The 21601-nt window shown below is 40.6% G+C and overlaps 1 protein-coding gene across 3 annotated transcripts in view; it reads left to right on the top strand.

The window, feature by feature from the left end:
• The window catches only part of LOC133844990 (uncharacterized), a 29497-nt gene that overhangs the window by 5546 nt on the left and 2350 nt on the right, over positions 1-21601 (top strand). Inside the window, exons 1-4 of one of the 3 annotated variants that reach the window (XM_062279290.1) lie at positions 4214-4343; positions 5524-5637; positions 15228-20005; positions 20756-21530. In XM_062279290.1, coding sequence (XP_062135274.1) covers positions 15851-20005; positions 20756-21530 — 4930 coding nt within the window. In that variant the 5' untranslated portion in view covers positions 4214-4343; positions 5524-5637; positions 15228-15850. Of the gene's footprint in view, positions 1-4213; positions 4344-5508; positions 5638-15227; positions 20006-20755; positions 21531-21601 lie in introns of those variants that run through there. The other 2 variants (XM_062279291.1, XM_062279289.1) reach the window with 2 other exon arrangements.

Consider the following 21601-nt stretch of genomic DNA (forward strand, 5'->3'; position numbering starts at 1 on the left):
AGTGCAAGCGAGAAAGAAAACTTATCCTTATGTAAAGTTCTGAAAGCACTGCAGGCAATAAAAAGTTTGACATTCATTGTGATCGTGATCAGCTCGATTCAGTGTTGGTAAACACTCAGCACAAATAAACTTTAAGCTGATAATTAGTCATGGATTAATTGATTACTTTGTTTATAAGGCAACGTAAATCGAATGACTCTTTAAAAACGCATTTTAATAACCAGCAGCTGACTAATCGCCTGAAGGGCATTGAAAAAGCATTTGATATACAGCGAGTTTACATGTTGCTTATAAATCAAAACAAATAAAACGACATGAACGAACGTGAACGTGCCTAAATTTTTGGGGCCCATGTCCTAAAACCAAAGTCACCCATCAATAAAATGCCACTCAATTAATCCATTTTCGTCGCAGCACGACGACGATGACGATGACTCTTTGGTCATTTACCTATCGTGGCGTTGTGTAAACTTCAATAACCTGCCTTCGGCCCAGAACAAATCAAGATTAATTGTTTGTTGCTAAATTTTCATTATTGTTATTGCTGTTGTTGTACTTCTGGCCTGTTTGGCCATAAATGACGCCGCGTCATTAAGTTTTCTTTGTTTTTTTTGCTGTGCTACTTTTTTTTGCATATGATTCACGCGACTTTTCTTTCCTGGTTTTCTTTCCCTGCCTCGCCATATGTTCTTTGCTCCTAACTGTTGTTCATGTTGTTGTCTTTATCTTGCGTGTATCGTGACATTCTTGCTTTCTTGCTTGCGCTTGCCCCATGCCATCATCATACATCAGTTTCAGTTTCGGCAAATTGGACATGGAAATTTGTCAACCGCTTTTTGATGTCTCTATCGCTGTCCCTGTCTCTCATTCAGTCGTTTTTGTGTGATTGTACAATTGAGGCGACGGCTTACAACATAATTTGCTGAAAATGTGATTAGCAAATTATTACTGTATGGACATGAAGGCGGTTTTTTTGTTTGTTATTTTTGGATTCTCCGGTCGCCGTTCGCTTTCAATTCAACGCTTCGTTTAACTGAGGCAAATTGAAAGCTTGACTTGCCACAATTACAGCAAATTGAAAAGTATAGCACAACTTTTGTAGGCAATAAAAATTGGCCACTGAGACGCGATGACTGCGAAGAGCGCGCTCAGAAGTTCATTAACCTCTCAGTATATTTTGTATTTGTTTTTACTACACACATGTAAAGGGGAGTGTAGATTGTGTGTGCCTGTGTGTGAGCTTTTGTAAACAGCTGCTGAAGCTGCTGGTGCTGCGTTCTCTCGCTCTCTCCAGTCTCCACTCTCCATTTAGTAAGCGCTCTCATTGCGCCTTGGGGCGGCATTAGAACTGACATCGCGATGTCGTCATTGCTGCGTGGGCGCTTTGCGCTGTACTTTATGGTTCCTTTTTGAGCACTTGGCGCAGTGCTATGTAATTATTCATTTGATGTCTGTGAGTGGGCAGTGCGCGCGCGCTGCCATAATAAAGGTTAGCGCTGCCAACTTGCTGTTTGCTGATTAGCGTTGATCAGCAGGCGAGGCTTGCTCATTATGACAACTTTCGTTTGTGCATAAATGACTTTAACTTGAAAAGAGCACACAATAGTATTAATATGTGCATATCATTTGCAAAGCATATCAAAAACTATTAAACAACATTTGCGCAATTATAATAAATGTAGTGGCATTTTTTTTTTTTGCGCAATAAAAGTTTATTAACATTTTGCCCATTTGCCTAGCAACAACTAACTGCAAATAACAACAACGATGGCAACACGGCAACATGGTGTGGTAGACGACTCAGAGACTCTCAGACCAACAACCGCAAAAGTTGGTTAGCATTAGCTGTTGGATTTATGTACGTAACGGTACCTGAGCATTCAGTGTTGAATAATGATGGCGCATAAAAAAAAATGCAAAAGATTAACAAATGAACAAACAACGTTCGCTTTTTTTCTTCTGTTTCTGTTTCTGCTGCTGCTTTTATTTTGGTTTTTCATATGCAAATGTGATTGCCACGCCCATTGTCAGTCAAATACACCAAAATTATTGTACATTTCCTTGTTGAGCATCAAACAGCCTGCAATATTCTCTGCATTGAACCAAAGAGAGGCCCTAAACAACACCGGGAGAGCGAGAGAGATGGAGCCGCCTAATGAGCTTTGTTTTTGCTTGAACGCCGGGCTTATCTGCGCACTTTGCATCTAAAGGTGCTGCACACCAAATAACAACAACAATTACAAGAGCGAAACAAACGCCAAACGCCGCAACTCTAATCATAAACAATGGAAAATTTACAATATGGAAAGTTAGCGCTACAAAAGAGTGTAGCGGTGTGAGAGAGAAAGAGAGCGGCCTATCTCTCCAACTATCAATGTGCTTTAAGCGCTCCAGCAACAACTATAACATTTAGAAAAGTATTATTATGTATAACAACAATGGCTTTTTTCAACGCCAACTTTGTATGAGAGTATGTCTATGTATAACTGCCACTTCGCTCTAATAATTATTTATAATAATTACTTTTTTTGTGTGTTATTTTTTGTGGCCTGCTGTTTAAACATTAAGTTTTTTTATACCCTATTGTCATGGGGCATATAAACTGTGCAGCTGCATGGCACGTTTGAGTGAATCATCGTATTCACAGTTGCTTAGCCTTAAAATCTGAATAATTTTGTTGTTTTTAATAGAGTAATTTCCTAGTCGTTTTGTCTGTTCACTTTGCGTCGATATTGTACTCTCAATATTTTTTGGGCTATCGCTGTCTCTGTCCAGCCCGCAGTCTTGTATCGCTTTTAATTAATCTTTTTGCTTTGGCTTCTTTTTTGTGTCGCTGTCAAAAGGAAAAAAAATAAACTCTCAAAAAGCTTCTGAAGCGATCGCAATCGTGCGCTGACCTTGAACGCTGCTCAACACTACACAGCAGACGAAATAATCGGCTAGTCTCTCTCTGCATTTTAATCGAAAAATTGCACGCACTTTTTTTCTTGCTGTTGTCATGCTTGAATGTAGTCCACAAAAATTTCTTGGCATGCACACAAACAAAATAACCCAGACAGACGAGTCGGAGAGGCCAGCTTTATGAACCTGACATTAAAAATTTAATGCACAAGAGTGCAATTTATTTTGTGCGTCTTTCTTTTTTCGATTGCGTTAGATGCGTTTCGTTGTGAGACTTTGTCGCCCCGAGGCCATAAATATTTCAATTTCGTTACAAAATGTAGAGAAAAAAAGACGACACATAATTTTTGCCAAGTTGCCGCAGAATTTGCATATTGCGACTGAATTTCGTTTTTATTGCCAATGCGAATGTCTTCTTCTTTTTCGTTGTCTGGCATGCATTCCATTTCCTTGCCTAAAATTGGGATCCACAATGCGCCTGCAGTCATCTCCATTGTGGATGACATCAGCAGTGGATGAGAAGAGGGGAAGCTAAGCTTTCCGCCACCCAAAAGCCTTTTGCGTAACTAATTTAGTGCTCATTGGACGTTTTTAATGATTAATCACCGTACAGAGAAGCACGTACCAAAAGCATCTACCGCCCAAACAGTTGTGTGGAAAAGCCATAAAAATGTGTATGTGTTTAGTTTATGCTTGTAATAAAAGTGTACAATTTTTGTTGCTGTTGCTGTTGTTGGTAGGCTCGCTATTTCGTGTAATCAACGTGCAATGAACTTTTTCACAAACACATACACTCATAAATATACTTGATGACGGCTACAAATTGAGGCAGGTTCTCGTCTGCTGCCGTTGCTGCCACTGCTGCGGCTGCTGTTAGGCCGTTTAATATGGTTGCTTTGCCGTATCACACACTCATTGTACCATATCAGCGCGACAGTTTTGTTTTTATTGTCAAAAGACACTGACATAAACTTTTATTTTTATTTTTCCGCATATACAAATACACTGGCTAATTTGCATAAAGTTTCACACGCCGGCACACACACACTAACACAAACACAAGACATGCAGACAGACGGAGACACTCACTCCACACTCGATACTCTCCACTCCCCACATACGACGACCCACTCTCCATAGCAATGCACTTGCCTATCAGCAGCACTCTCTCCCACACTCACAGCTGAGTATCATTGCGAGCACTTGCTCTCCCACTCTCTCTCTCTCATACGCTCAGCTGCTCTGTTGGGGCTCTGTTGTTGCTGCTGTCGATGCCGCGAGCTTAGTCTGATTTTAGTTTCGCTTGCGTTCGGGCGTTTTGACGTTTTGTGACGCGTCATCGGATCGCGTCTATCGCAGTTCGATTGTTTGAGAATAACGTCGAGTTTAATAAATAATCTTTGTTGCTGATTTGTGCCACGCTTTGTTGGCTCTCTTTGATTGTTAGTTTCTAATTTGATATTTATGTTAGTTTATAGAAAATTTCGCCGAATTGAGCAGACACGAAATCGCGACACGAGCCACACAGCAACTTTGATTAACAGACTATCTTTCGGTTTTTTGATATGTATTTTGTGGGTCGACTTGCGGAATTTAATCACTAATAAAATGCTTTTTGTTCTCAATAAATTTGTGGGACCAATACAGTGAATTTCCATAGGCTATTGACAGATTTGTATAAACTTCCGCCACAACTTTTATGGCTAAGCAACAAGTAACAATTGAAATAAACAATAACAAAAGCGAGCTTGTTTAAATACAATAAACACATACTACACATATGCCATATGTATTGTTTTTTGTAATAATAAATGCAAAAATGCTGTGTAATTATCGAAGCGTGGGCCGTACACGCATTTTAACTATGTGAACAAATTCCAGTTGGAAACTAAAGCAAAAAGCAAGCCCGTCATAATAGTACAAGTGTGAATACACTCCACATGCAAATACGATCCACATTCCACACACAGCTGTGCACAATGATTTAACAGTTGACTTGAGATTTGAATATTGTTTGGTTACGTCTGCGTCTCATTTGACTTCAAGGGCCTCCACATTTTGACGCCTGATTGAGTTACAAGTTGTATTCCCTTGTCTATCCCCCCTTCCTCTTTGTTATAATTAAGAGCGCGAGGGTTAATTCAAAAATATTTGCAATTATGGCTTATGTTTATATGGCAAAAAAATACCTTAATTAGCATGCCATGTTTGACACTTTTCAAACATTATGTCACACCTCAAATTTTTAATCGATGATCGAATAATAATTTTGTGCATCTTTTTGGCTTTCAACAATGTTGAAATCGGTATACTTTGAATGTTAATTTTGACCAAATTGAGAATTTAATGTATTCAATGATTAATGACTTACCTGCGCTGAACTTTAAATAATTGTGTTGACAGCTGTGGGACCAGAACTAAAAGCTCGAGTTCTGTGGAATTTATGGCGACTTTTTAATTTTGGAAAATTACTAAAAGTTTAAATAAGCTCAAGGCTGAAAGATTTTAAAATATTAAATAATTATTATAAATCATATGGATTTTTAAAGTTTCTAAAGTGTGTAAAATTAGTTGAAACGCAATAATCAATTTTATAACAAATTTAAATTGCTTCCAAAATAGATAAATCTAACGATTATATAATTCTAAAACGCGAGTTCAACTGTGAGAATAAATTGCAAAGCACTTTTAAACAATCAATCGAATCAACGAAAGCCGAAAAGTACTTCAACAATTGTATGTATAATTTTGTAATATTTATTTACTTAAATTTAGTTGAATAAGCACAATTTGTTTACTTTAATTTATTGCTCTTCATTTTATTGTTTATTTTAACAACTATTGTATGGCACCTCGCACAGCTGGAGAAGATGTTCGCTTTACATATTAAATTATGAACTAAGCAAAGTTTCCCATCACTTTTGCAATTGTTCATGTCGAGTCTTGACTCTTTGTTTTTCTCCCAGCTCAGTTGACAAAGGTCAAAAGCAAAAGTCAATGCCAAGAGGTCGCGAGATGCGTTAATAATAAGCGCTTCATTGCAATGCGATGTAAAATTAACAGTATTTTTTATTGTACACGCCGTAATCAACTTATTTTTTTCGTATAAAAGTTCATAAATGTTGATTTAATTATCATTCGGGCTGAGGTTCCGGCTGATTGAGTTGAATATTTTTGTACAAAGAAAAATACAAATTTTTTTTGATTTATTATGAAGCACGTTTTTTTTTTGAGGTGCTTTGTTATTGCCGATTTTCGAGTCTCAATCGTCAGGGTCAGTTCCATCAGTTAGCCGAGTTAGTTGTTGAGTTGTTGTCTGCCATAATGCGTTGTTCTTCACTTTGCCACATCGATTAAGCTTGTAGTTCTCGAGTTCTAAACTCAAAACTCACATGCGAGATCTTAATCCGTGCCATTTGCGTGTCACAAGGTCCTAAAGAACCCACCCCAAGAACACACCATCCACCTACTCATCGTCTCTCTGAACAAATCAGGGCCCATTACTGACCTCGCAAATGCTTGTTTCACTTTGCTGTTGCATTTTAACAACAACAACAGAAAAATACAAGAAAATGCCCAATGAAGACCCACATTGGCAACATTTGCCCACTTTGGACACTTTGTGACCAGTCCGACAACTACGATGACGACGACGACGACGACGCCTCAATTGGTTTCTTGGTTTCTGGGGCATCAGACGAAAGTGAATTTCTAGTTTTCGGGCTCTCGCCGCAAGCAAGCGAGCGCACGAAAGCCATCAAATTTCTTGACTCTTCTCTTGCTTTTGCTTTTCTTTCACCCCTTTTATACTTATTTCTTTTATTTGTGTGTGTGCTTTTTTTTTTTTTTTGGCAAGTGGCAATGCAACTTGCAGCTCATAAAACGTCAGCACTTTCGAGAATGAAATGTAAAGTTCAAGTGCCATAAAAAGCAAAGCACTTAACTCTTAAGTTGACCCAACCAAAGTACTTTCTGCAATTTGCGTAAGTTCCTAAAAAAAACACGTGGGTATTTTCCTAAGTTATAGAGTTACATGGATAATCATTTCAAAATCGATTGGATAAGGTTCAACAAAAGTTGCCTAATAGAAACTGTAAGACTATGACTATTCTTTATTATTACTGGTGCTGATTCATGTTTGTTATATGGTTGATAATGATGGCACCTTTAATGCTACAATATAAATAGAAATAGTTGAGCCAATTAAGTGCAGTCATGATTGTACAAACAAGTAAGAAAACTACAGTCCAGTGTGCTCGACTGACTGTAATACAATACAAAATAATACAAAAATAGAAAAATATACCAAAGAACTTACTACTATATTCAAAATATACCATAGAGTAGAAAATATACCAGATTGATTAATGATTCGATATCGCATGTTGTAGTGATACAAAAATCTAAATCAAGAAATATATAATTCTAATTTGTACAAAAATATCGAGCTATTTCTTTAACCGCATAAAGCATAAAAATACTTTTCTCTTATATATAGCAAGGTAAACCCATTTCTCATCTGAAATAGGATTACCTTTATTTGCAAGTCGTAAAAAATAATTCACCGTGATTTTTATGATGATTAAGCGACACAATAGTTGTAATTATAGTTATATGCTAGTGTTTATTTGTCAATAATGAAAATCCTACACGCTTATTTCAAGCGCGCTTCCCATTCCCATCTGTTGTTTGCAGCCCATATCTATTTTCATATGCAACCCATTTGGTTATACGAATAATATACAGTGGGGAGCAAAATTGAGTACATGTTTGCATATTTCACATTTCGGAGCGAATGATAAAGAAAACAGTAAAGCAAATGGAAAAAAAGTTTATTCTCTTTATTCAATATATAATTGACTATACATTAACGAGAAAAGATCAACGAAGAGGTGCACAAAGAAGAAAAGAAAACTTGAAAACAAAAACAACTCGTATGTACTCATTTATGCACCTTTGACATTTTAAACTTCTTATCTGCAAAAGAATCAAAAATTTACCGTTAATTGTCATCTTATTGCTTTTGCTTTGTTTCTTAGACTTATTGTAATGTGCTTATTATGATTTAAAGTGTCAACGTGGTTACATTGAAAGAGAAGAGCAATTTTTATTATTATTTCAAAATTATGCGTAAATTGAGTCAGGACGTGGAAAATTCGATAATAGGTCTTACCGAGAAAGGATGTTCGTCCCGGATAATATCCAGTAAACTCGGAATAAGTCAGTCGGTGGTCATACGTGTCCAAAAAAGACGCAAAGTTTCGGTTGAATCCCCTCTCAGAGGCCGTCCTCGACTTTTAAACGATGCGGATGCTCGTCATATTATGGCTAATATGAGAAAGGACAAGTTCTTAACGCCTAAGGGGGCTTCTTTAGAGATAAATAAAGATGTTAGTCGATGGACAGCTCGAAGAGCACTTCAAAGAATTGGATATGTTGCAGCAGTAAAAAAAAATAAACCTGCGTTGTCGGCCAAAAATGTGAAGGCACGTTTATGTTTTGCCAGACAGCACCGAAATTGGACTATAGATGACTGGAAGCGGGTAATTTGGTCAGATGAAACAAAGTTTAATAGATTCCAATCAGATGGAAAACAATATTGCTGGCGCCGGCCCGGTGAAACAATCCAACGACACCACGTTAAGCAGACTGTAAAGCATGGTGGAGGCAATATAATGGTTTGGAGCTGTTTCAACTGGTGGAACATTGGACCAATGCACAAAATAGAAGGGATTATGAACAAAGAGCAATATCTAAGTATTTTGAGGAACCATCTTCCCGAATTTATTGATCGCAGTGCTTACAACGAAGCTGAAATCGTGTTTCAGCAGGATGGAGACCCGAAGCACACTGCAAAAGTCGTCCAGAAATGGCTAATGGACCAAAATTTTCAGTTGATGCAGTGGCCGGCTCAAAGCCCTGACCTAAACCCAATCGAAAATTTGTGGTCAATAGTCAAAAGACGATTGGGACAATATAATTCAGCTCCATCAAACCTCGCAAATTTATGGGAAAGGGTGCATGAGGAGTGGCGCCGTATACCCAAAGAAATTTTGGAAAACCTTGTGGAGAGTATGCCAGACCGTATTGAAAGCGTCATAAAAAATAAAGGTTTATGGACGAAATATTAATTTTTTACTAAAAATTCCATTTAACGATCTTGTTTGCAGATAAGAAGTTTAAAATGTCAAAGGTGCATAAATGAGTACATACGAGTTGTTTTTGTTTTCAAGTTTTCTTTTCTTCTTTGTGCACCTCTTCGTTGATCTTTTCTCGTTAATGTATAGTCAATTATATATTGAATAAAGAGAATAAACTTTTTTTCCATTTGCTTTACTGTTTTCTTTATCATTCGCTCCGAAATGTGAAATATGCAAACATGTACTCAATTTTGCTCCCCACTGTATATCTTCATATATGAATTGATACAACCAACGTTTTTTATGTATTATTGCCATGTATATATGATGTATGTATAATGAATTATATTTATATTTATATTATGTATACGTTATTAAACAAAGGTCGTGTGGGGAATGAGTAATGCGGCGTTAGAACGAGAGAGAGAGAACTCGATTAATCGAGAGACGAAGGGGTGGACAGACAGACAGACAGACGGACGGACGGTCGAATCGAAGATTGTAAACAGTCGATAAAACAATCAAAGAGACGTAAGATTTGAATTTGCTGCCAAATATGGGCGTAACAAGTTGACGCGACTACAAAGTCGATGACGATGACGACGACGTCTCGACTATCAGCATGTAAATTCAGATTGTATAAGTTGAAAAAATTGTAAAAAGCTGCTGCTGCGAGAGAGGGAAGAGGAAGTGAAGTGGGTTTATTTAATCTGAAGTTTCAAGTCAAAACATTAATTGTGAAGAGAAGGGTGAAGTGGCAAGTTAATTGCAAGCGAAAGTTGAGTGCCATAGAGAATGATAGTTAAAGCCATCAACTGAACAGCAACTTCGCTTGTGTGTGTCTAATTTATGATATTAAGCACAAATTTACCCCTCATCCTCCATCGACATGGACGTGGAACGTGTGCTGAATGTCAAAAAAGCAAAAAATCTAAAAAAAAAAATAAACAAAGAAGCGAAACAACGATCTGCGGATCTGTTGAACCACCCAAAACCAGTCGAAAACAACGACACAAGAATACAGGGGGGAGAAACATGTTCCCTCTTTAGATAGCGAAATGCTTGAAGATAGAAAGAGAATGAGAGGGAGACGAAGTTGGGGAAAGGAGTGACAAAATGGTGGGGTTTATTAATGCGACTACATTGTTGTAGCCGGCAAGGCAAGCGACGACGATCGATAGATAAAAGCACAAATATTATACATATGTAGACATTGTAATAATAATAATAATCATAATGGGGTGCCTCTCCTCTCCTATATATAGTATTTTATAAAGTGTGTGTGAGTAGAAAAAGAAAGAAGAATGCGTCGCGCGATGAGTTTGCAAATTGTCAAAGTAGCTGCGAGTCAGGCTCCGGCTTCAATACTGAGACTGAGACTGGCTTTAGCTCTGTCCAGTCCCGCCTCCAGTTTCTCCTGACAACGGCGACAACTTGAAACGACGCCTAAACACAACGCACACACACAACACACACATAACACACACAGAGCATACAAATTGCTGTACAAATTGAGTACCAATTGCGCCTCGAGGCGCTGCCCAGTTAGAGATGTGCGTCTCGCAGTCGAGTGAGTCGTGAATTGCCTCCAAACATCACTATAAAATACTTGTACTCGTTTGTTTATGCTAATAACTGAGTTCCAAGTTCAGTTCAATTAATGGAAAACATGGCAATGCATTATAAAGTATGTAAAAGGAAATTTGATCGTTGTTTACGAACCTCGGAAACTATTTAAAGATTGGGATTGAAGAACTCCCAAAAATTATTTGTGCAATTATTGTAAATTGAAAAAGATTAAGGCAATTAAATAGAAGTGTATGGGAATGTTTTTTCAATCAAAAATAATTATCTAAACATGTTGTAAATAAATTCTTTAGATTGGTTGAGAGTGCTGGAAATTAGCATATTATTCAAATTTATAAAAATGAAAAGAGAAAAAATAGGATTTGAAATGTATAATTCACTAAACATTTCTATATTATAATATTTTCATTTATGCATAGCTTCGTTGTGTGAGTTAACAAAGTCTAAACAATGTGAAATTTAGTTCTCAACTTTATAACTTTTGTATAAATGTGATTAACATATCTTAAATTGCAAAAAATCTTAAATTTTGCGCAATTTTCGTGCATTTATTGTTGGGGAAATCCGTTCGATAGCATCACGAACATAAAGTTAATCATTGAATTGAATTAATTATTATCATTTTGTAATTAACAATTTGGTGTACTTGGAAACTATCTGAAGTGCTAGCGAGTTCTAAAAGTTGAGCAACTGCAAAAATATAAATAAATAAAATAAAATACATGAAAATTGGCTTTCGATGCGAGTAATTCAGTTGCCGGTCGGAACGTGCAATTATCGAGTTACAAACGAATGTCTTTTTGTTGTTTTTTATTCATTATTCGTATTCGTTTTTTTCTTTATGTTGTGCTGATTATTGTGTTGGTATCTTGTTGACTTTGCAGTTGTTGTTGTTGTTTTTCCATATGTCAATGTTGTTGTTGGTGTTGTTGTGTCTGCTCTCTTAGCATGCATATCGTGCTAGAAGTCATAAATTACATAATTGCAGCTCGTTTATCTCCACTGATATTGCAACTTCTGTTGTCGCAGTTGTTGTTGTTGTTGTCTTTGTTCTGTGACCTATGTTTCGGTTATGGATTGTTAACTTGCGCGGGTTGAATACACTCATAAATCTAGGGTATCTTTACTCCAAAATTGATAACAGCTGCGCCTTTTTTTTTAAATTTATGTTTTAAGATAAGTTTTATGGCAAATGTAAGGGTTACTTTAAATCATATACAAATTTCTATTTTTCCCATGATTTCATCTAGAAACAATTTCAATCATAAAGCGATATATTCTCTTTAACAAATTCTTAAAACCTAAAAATTGTAAAGAAGTTTCTTTGTCTTTAACCTGTTTTACAAATTCACATTTACAACATGTTCCCAGTTTATAAACATCAATATTTTATATTACCTTTTTAGCCTATCAAAAGAAATATCCGATTTGCAATAAAATCCATTCTTTTCTTTCGAAATATTTATAACACATCATAAACTGTCTTATTAATATTCTAAAGAGTCCATTAACCCAAGATATCTGCTTACTACCGATAGCTTCCATTTCCATTCAATACTCGATCTTTAATTTTTACATTTATCTCTTATTAATGATCATCGATATCATATAACAAATTGAAACAAGAAACCAATCGATCTTTTCGAACTCTTATTTATTGCCATTTTTCTTTCTTTCTTTGTCGTCTATGAACTCGTTGTTGTTGTTGTCATTGACGTTGATTATGGACACGATTTGTATGATTAACTCTTTAGATTCCTTTGTAGAACGTATGTATTAATTTTCATGTTTAACGCTTTAGCTTTAACGTCAATGTCGCGCCTTTGTATGCAAATGTGTCGCCTAGAAAATATTATTACCATTTACTACTTGCACATACGATTTACTATAATTAATAATGGGTCTGAAGTCTGGATCTGCGACGTTGTTGAGTTCCGCTCTCAAAATGCCAGACATTCTAAAGGAACCTTTATTGCTTATTCAAATTTCAGTGAACTGCTTAACTAAATATTTATACCAAGTCTGTTAATGGAAAGGGGGCGGAAGAGGTAAAGCACTTCGTAATATCGTCGAATATATAATATAATATTCATGATTACGCGGAAAGCTTGCTAAAATTTCAAGGTGTCAGAACTCTCGGAACTTGTGGGCAAACAGAAGGTAGAAAAATGCTTTTAAGGCTTTAAGTCTGAACATATTCTCAATTCAATTTCTTAAATTTCCCTGCACTTGCACTTCCGAGATAACGAATTGAAATTCTAGATGTTTGCTCACTTACGGGGCGTCGATAAAGGAAGCAATGGGAAACCGTATTTGGAGGGAGGGGCAGAAGAGGGGGCGCTTGTGGGTGCCATCACAACAGACGAGGGTCAAGCTGTTAATGCTTTTGTTATTGTGGTTTAGCAAAGTGTTTAAAGAGGGAGGGGATGGAGGCAGGTACGGGAAGTGGTGGCTAATGATGAGTCGAGGCTTTGGTTTGACTCGACTTGGTTTGGGTTTGGGTGCGTCGCATTGACGTCAAGCCCCAAGAGTCGATTGTGAATAAAAGCCATTTAATTGTGAACTATCGATCGATTGCGCTGAGTGTGATAATGATGGCAATATATCGAGCATAATAGAAAATTATACGGAAATTTTTGTGCAGTCTTCAATATCGATTTCTATTTGCACAATTTATTTGCATTTATTGTGAAACTAAAACTATTTATCTAATCCATTTAAGACCTTAATTTCAAGAATTTGAGCAGTGTTGTTTCATTTCTATTAGTTTAATTTATTTGAAACGTTTTTAATCAAATATTTGTTAGATATGGAAAAGATATTTCTTAATACATATGTATGAAGATGTATGTTAAAAATAGATCATTAGTAGAATATTATTATGAATACTAACCGATTAAGAGCTGTTTTTAAAGAATTTGTGCAATGTTTCATTTTTATTTGTTTAATTTATTTCCAGAGTTTTTCATTAAATGATTAATAATTATTAGTAATATAATTTTCTATTAAGAATATGTAAGAGTATGAAATTTATGTAAACTTTACATAAATAAAATTAGAATTAACATAAAATTGATAAATAGTTGAAATAAATGTTAATATGCATGAATATGCTAATGTTTCTATCGCAACAATCTATACCAATAGGAAATAAACAAATAACTAAAAGATAATCCATTCATGGAGCTGACAATAAAAATTTCATTTCAATGCTTATCGCTTTATGCCCAACGATCTTTTCCTTGATAATGAAATGTTATCTCATAAATGAAGCGAATAATCTGCTAAACTGACCTTGCATTCAGTTTATATGCAGATTTTTATCGCCTTCGCTCAATTTCAGTTGTTACTTGTATTTTTTATGGTTCACCGTTTCTGTTTTTTATGATTAAGTGCGTACTTTATAAGCGGTGGCTATAATCCGCATTTAATTGAATCGCAAGCAATTCGCTTTTTTGAGCTTAAACCAATAAAATTTTAATGCAAATGTTGCATTTTATTGGGGGCTCTATGCAAATGTTTAATTAGAGTTTCTTCTTGCAGTTCGTAAGTTGAATTAAATCGTTTGCAATTAAGAAACCATTTTTATATGGTTTACAATTAATTTTGGGATTGGTTCGTAATTGCAGTTTAACACGGCAATTGTTTAAAATAAATACTGAATTGTTAAAATGCAATTACTATTGCGGAAGATAAGCTAAAATAATAAGGAAAAAAGATAGATTGCAATACAATATTTTTGAAATAAAGAATTAATGAAATAAATAAGGAATTAAATAGTTAAACTGAAACTACAATTAAAAGAACTGAGGTGTTGAGATAGAATATCATCAGAATAGAATACTGCAATATACTAAGTATTCAAAATGGTAGACAGCCAAATATGAAGGATTACATAAGAAAAATTTGAACTTGAATGAATATTATTATTGTTATTATTAAATCATAGGGGTTTCATATAACTTTATAATATAGTGTAAAAGGATAAATACAATAATATATTATGCTGAACTTGAGTATTCTTTAATGGAGAATATAATATTTTAATCAAAAACATGTTGCAGAAAAAAATTGAAGGCTAAAGTACATGACAAATAAATGAAATAATTAATTGGGAATTAAGACTTTTTTAAGACTTGGCTAAATGTTTAATAAAAAAAGGGTGAAGATTTTGTTAACATGGCGTTCGTTATTGAAATAATGCCTAACATCTTAAAAAACATAATTGAGATAAATGCAATTAAATTTAATTGAATTCTTGACAATCAGCCAGCGATTTTGTTGTCAACACTTGTTTATTATAATCTATAATCTTTGATAACTGATCCATCACAGCATTGACACGTAATTTAAATTTATATATTGTTTCCATGGTTTCCTGGTGTGTTGAGTCAACACCACGAGTTGAGGCTTATAATTCGTTAAGTATTTTTTTTTTTTAAATAATAATTAACTGCGCGAACCAACTGAAGTTTAGTGACTAAACAATTGCAGTTTATTTATAAAGTTTAAAGTGCGAGAAACTCGCGAGTGTAAAGCGACTTGTTTAAACAATCATATTAAATACTGTGTATTTTTTTTTTGTTTATTTCATTGCAGTTTAATTGTACAACAACAAGTGCTGCAATTGGCACAATTGGCGATAAATCAGCAGCAGCAACATTAAGAGAGACGCCGCTTGAACTTTTCGCAGACAACACAAAACGAAGAGGGGAAAACGAACAAAAAAAACCAAAAAGAAAAACGAAATAGAATACAAAACGAGAGAATAGCTAGCATAAGCGGAGGGACACGAGGCAGTGCATCATTTAAACAAGAAGCAGAAGACGGTTTCGGTTTCGCTTTGGCTATTTTGAGATACATTTTTTTGGCCCACGCGTCTGCGAGGAATGCAGCATGTGGCCATGTAAAGGCAGCAACAGCAGCAGTAACAGCAACAGCCACAGACAAAGCAACAAGAACTACAACAGCAGCAGCAACTACAACTACAACTACGCAGCACTTGCAACGCGCAACTTGAAGTGAAGTCGCGGCAAGTGCAACTTCAACACTTGCCTGTCAACTTGGCAGTCACACTTGGTATTCAAGCAGCCACACCGGAAGCGTTGTCGTGTCCATGACTTGAGTCTTTCAAAGGGGCTAGGCCTTCAAAGCATAAGCTATCCCCACAACCCATCCATCCATTACAAGAATATTCCACTACCAAATTCACTACCGCTCCAATGGACGCAGCAACGACAGCAACACAAGCATTGGCCACAGCAGCAGCCACACAGATTGCGCCACGCTCATTGGATCAGCAGGAGGAGCCCGTGGTGGGTTCACCCAATCACTCGCACTACTCGAATCTCACCAATAGCAGCAACAGCAGCAGCAACGCCAGCAGCCCTTCGGTGGCCAGCGACACCAGCCACAGCTCGTCCTCCTCCTCGTCGGCGCCGCAGTACAGCGAAGATCTGCGACGCCAGCAGCGACAACGTGTCTCACACTCGGGCAGCGGCAGCGGCTCGGCCAAGACCTGTGAGTTGGATGTGGGCGAGGAGGAGCGTGACACCTTCTCGCCAGTGTCCAGTCCCGAGTGCAACGGCGCTGCAGCAGCTGCTCTGGTTACGGCGGGCACAAGTCGAGAGAGGGAACGAGAGCGCGATAATAAGAGCTACGAGTGTAAATTGAAGCCGCCGTCGAAGGAGGAGAAGCAGCGACAGAACGAGGAGATTGTGTGCATGGAAACGTCGACGGTGTCCACTGAGACCGGCTCCTGGGAGTCGGTCTATCCGAATGCGTTGCCTGCGCCATCGCAGGCCCCACTCGAGGGGATTACCGCCAGCTGTTTGCTGCGTGAATTCGAGAAGCGTGGAGCCGAGCAGTTGAGCACATCGGGACACAGTGCTTGCTTCATTGATGCCTCTTCGCTGCGCGATGAGGATGAGGTGCTCTCCTTTCCCAGTCTCGATGGCCAGCAAGCCAACGAGCCAGAGCCACCCGATGATGAGGCTGATGCAGATGCTGATGATGATGAGGCTGAGGCTGATGTAAAACCCGAGTCGGAAATGGAGCTAGAGCAATTCCACAAAGCGTTTGCCAAGTGCAAGGCGCCGCCACGCAGCAGTCAATCGAACTGCAGCTCCGATGTGGACGATGAACCGCAACCGGATTCGAACAGCGCCACACACAATCTCTCCGACGAGGAGAAGCTCTGGAAGCGTGAGCAACAGTTGCCCGCCAGCGGTGGCGTCACTGATGCCACCGAAGCCAGCAGCGTTTCGCTGCCTGCCGATGCCGATTCCTCGGACTCCTCGTTGAGTGCGCGACGTCGGCGAGTGGCGCCCACAGTGCAAGCGACTGCACCGATGGCGGTGCCGTATCACTTTCAGCACAATGCGCAACAATTTAGTGTGCATCCGTTGGCCAGCAGCCCGAAGTTTGCCTCACATCATGCGCCCGATCTCAGCTACACCACGGACTACTCCTCGAGCAGTCCGGGACACAGCATTGTCTGGTCATCCGAGCAACAGCCGCAGTCGCAACCAAGACAACAGCAACACACTGCGGCGCCGCTGCCTTCGCTGGCCACCGAAACGCCGCACAATTCGATGGTGCATGTACTCGATGGGCATCAGGTGGGCAGCAACAATAGCTCCATACATCGGGATTACACGTTGAGCTCGTCGTTGTCGCATCATCGTGATTCGGGCGCCTATTGCAGTGATGCCACCGATTCGCCGCTGCCATTGCCACGAACTCCAAAACGTTGCTCCAAATTCGATGAGGCGAATCCGATTGTTTCCGGCGGTGCTTCCATCGAAGACTTCCGGCAGAAGCATTGCGACAGTCCGAGCTTGAAGCGACGCACCGCTGATTGTCCCATTGTCTCGGGTGGTTTTGTGTCGTTGGACTTTGCGGCCACGAGGCCACAAGACGATGACGAAGATGATGATGAGGAGGCGCAGGAGGATGCCGAGTTGGCCGGGGTGGAACTACGCGTCAAGTCGAGCGCACAACAGCAACGCAAACCGTTGCCTGGCATTGCTTCCTGGGTGGTGGACATGAGCGATTGTCGCCCGGAGCGACGCAAGAGTAGCAGCTCCACGTCCAGCTTGGAGGCGGCCACCTCGACGCCGGCCCGGTTCCGGGAGCGCTCCGATTCGAACAGTTCGCACAAGAGCGGCTGCGGTTTCTATGTGTCACTGGATGACATGGACCGAAAGCCAAAGCCGTCGTCACAGACTCAGCAGCAGCAACCACAACAGTCTCTAAGTAAATCCTATACGGCGCCTAAGGCGGCCAATTTCTTTGTGAATCTCTCGCAGAGCGACTACCAGGCCAAGGAGCAGCAACAGCAGCAGCCACCGCCAGAGGCGAAGCCAGAGCAGGCGAATGGTCAGGAGAATGATAAGAAGAGCAACATCTTTAGCATGTTCATAGACTTTGGTGAGCCGCCCAAGTCTCGTGCACAAAACGGACGCAAGGAGCCCTTTAACCTGGCTCAGCGTTTGTCCAGCTCGCTTAGCGTGGCGCAGCGACGTGGCGACGATGTGATGAAGTCCAGCGCCAGCTCCACAGAGACGTTAATGGCCAAGAGTGGTTCTCAGCTGCAGCAGCAGCAGCAACTGCAACAGTTGCCACTGAAAGAGGAAAGCAAATCACTCGATTATCGCTGCAATCTGGAGCAGCAACCATTGACTGTGGCTGCTTTGCGTCGCATGCAGGAGCCGAGCAAGCGTCACAGCTGGGGCAGCAACAACAGCAGCAAGGATTCAGCTCCCACAAACGATTGCAAGCGTTCGATTAGCTTCAGCACAAATGGCGGCGATCAATCAGGAGCTGGTTTGATGAGCATCATTGACAAGTTGCCCATCATTTCGAAGGCATCTTCGCTGTCGGTGGACAGCTCTTTGTCGCCGTATGATGATTACAGTGGCGCCTCGAATGCGGGCGCCTTGAGCAGCTGTTCCGATGAGGAGCAACAGCAGGCGGCGCGTCTGAAGAAGCGACGTCGCGATGCTCAACTCAACGAGACATACGACAAGAGCAGCAGCGTGGCATCCGCTTTAACCGAAGGTGTGCTCTCCAAAGACATGTCTCCGGCTTCGAATACGGACACCGATGATCTCACCTTCCAGCAGGATGAGCAGTTGGCATTGCGCGAGGTGCAACAGCAACAACAGTTAGCGACGACAACGTTACCGCTGCAACTGAGCAGCAGCAGCAATCGCACCTCGATCATGGAGACGATCATTGAGGCCAAGGAGACGGCATCGCCCAAGAAGCAGCCGAACACAACAGCCACAACCAATGGTCACACTATGGAAACGCTGCATGCCACGATTGAGAAGCAGAAGCAGCTGCTGGAGACGGTCAACGAGCATGCAGAGCAACCGTCGAGTTTCGTCAAGCTGTCGGACATGGATAAACCTGCAGCTAAGCATGAGTTGCAATCCCCGGATGCGATGAGCAAAAGTGCCGGCAACAATCAGCGGAGCAATAGCCAACGTTTCTATCGCGATCAGCAGGAGCAGCATCGTGGAGGCGTGGCACGTCCGCACTCCTGGGCCATGACACGTTCCACGGGCGGTGGCAACAACGGTGGCAATAATATACAACAGTTTGCAAGCTCGGTGGATAATTTGCGCAGCTTGTCGCGTCTATTTCCCAACTTTAGCAAAGAGTTCTCCAACTCGTTGCCCGGTGACATGACGCTGGACAATGGACAGCAGCAGCAACAGCAACAATTGGATTACATACAAACGGATCTGAGTGCGGACTCTAGTTTAGCTTCCAGTTTCAGTCGCTCCGGCATGGATGAGTCCTCGTTGAGTTGCCGGCAACCGCGACGCCTCGGCGAGGATCTGCTCAAGATGTTTCTGCAGGAGATCGCCACCGATATGCTGGTGGAGGTGCATGGCCGTCGCATTCGTGCTCACAAGTGCATCTTGCGCAGTCGTTGTCAGTATTTCGCTGCCATGCTGGCGGGACATGGCTCCCAGAGCGTCGTCTCGCTGCAGGGTTATTCCTATGCCGCGGTGCACTTTGCCTTGTGCCACATTTACTCGGGTGCCTCGCATCCGCCGGATGGCATTAGTCTGATGGAGTTGGCTGCGTTGGCTGATCTGCTGGGTCTAGAGGGACTGAAGGAGGTGACGTCGCATGCTTTGAAGACCAATTACTGCCACAACTTCCATAAGCCGTGTTCGGGCTGCATCGATGGCATTCTTCAGGTGCTGCCGGTCGCGTTGAATCATGCTCTCGACGATCTCTATCGCAAGTGTTTGCGCTGGACGTGCCGACACTATCTGAAGGTCTGGCCAACGCGACAGTTTGCCCAGCTGCCGCCGGACATTCTGGGCCGTTGTCGCCAGCAAATTGTGGCCTATTTGGTGAGTGAGAGTTGAATGCTAAATGCGACTGCGCTGTGTAATTACTATAAGTGGTAGGCCTAAGCTGCAATTAATGAGGCAGCAAGTTTAATAACGAGAAAAAGAACAATGAGAGTTATAAAGCGAAGAAACTGGCAGCTACAAAAGAGTGGATTCTACAAGTTTATATTCATGTTTGTCTAAACAACTTTATCTTATGTAGAAGCTATCAGAACTAGAGCAACAAATTTTGCTAGCAATAATAATCTTATTCATTAAAGGCTTCAAGAGACTTCAACTGAGCGTCTATAAAGGTTTCTCTTTCCTCTTTATATAAAACTATATAGAAATTGGCAGTTACTAGAATTAGAGCTACCAACTTTGTTGTCTTGTGCTTTATATTATGCTTGTGTCACAATAGAAATACTCCTCCGCAACTTTAACAATTCAAACAAAATTATGAGAGCAATTTCAATCTTTGAAATGCAATTGTGGGATGCTGAATGAATATTCGAAAAGATTAAGAGCCCAAACTGTAAAGCTAATTAGAAAATATGAAATTGGGTCGACAATCGGTTTAACTAGAGTTTTGGGTTTAGGTAGAACCGGCTGCCCCTAGGAATGCGGAGCATTGTGTGTTTAGCAATCGATTATATATAGCAATTAGATTCAGTTTCAATGCTTTCAATGTTGTAGCAATCCCATTAAATGTATAGCAATCTATTGCAGTTGTACAACTTCTTACTTATGATCTCCCGCATCTCTCTGCAGACTTCCGAATCGGTGCTCGATACGGTGCTCGACTGCGATCATCTGTTGGCACAGCTCTCAGCCTATCGCTGGGGTCATGTGTGTGAGCAGCTGGTGCGTGATATACTCGACGCTGCTTACGCCTATGTGGGCGATCACTTTGCCAGTCTGATTGCCAGCGATTCATTCCTGTCGCTGGGCCACGATCGCAGTCGTCATATACCGCGACTCGAGTCGCTGCTGCTTCAAACGGCAGCTGCGCTTACGCCGGAGCAAGCTTGTCGCAGCTATCAGCGTGTTACACGATTGAATACAGTGCTCCAAGCGAAGCTCATCCAGATGCCCGTGAATCTAGGCGAACTAGCCAAGGAGCTGCAGGGACTGCAGGAGGAACAGCTCGACTGGCAGCCGGAGTACATAAGGCTTGTCAGCGCTTTGGTCTATGCCGTGGAACAGTGTTTGATCAGGCAGTGTTCGCGTGCCATGCGTGTGACGGCATGGCAACGTATGGATCTGGAGCTGCGCAAGAAGATTCAGACTATGGCACGCCTCACAGAGCCACTCGATATGAAGCGCAACGGCGGCAAGCCGGTGAGCAAGGCATTCTCCTTTGGTGGCAGCACACGCAGTCAGGATCTGGTGCAGATCAAGCTGGCCATACAGGCGCAATCGAAACGCGCCCAGGCACAGGAGACGCACGTCTACAAGGCGACGCAGACCAACTACGATGTGCACACCACGGAGCGTGGAGTGCAGGCGCAATCGCAGACTAATCACGATCTGCGCGAGGGCAACAGTAAGTACAGCAGAACACGAAGAAAACTTCGCAATGGATTGAACACAGAAATAAACAATGAGTCTTCGACT

This window comes from Drosophila sulfurigaster, chromosome 3 (assembly GCF_023558435.1).
Source record: "Drosophila sulfurigaster albostrigata strain 15112-1811.04 chromosome 3, ASM2355843v2, whole genome shotgun sequence".
NCBI lineage: Eukaryota > Metazoa > Arthropoda > Insecta > Diptera > Drosophilidae > Drosophila > Drosophila sulfurigaster.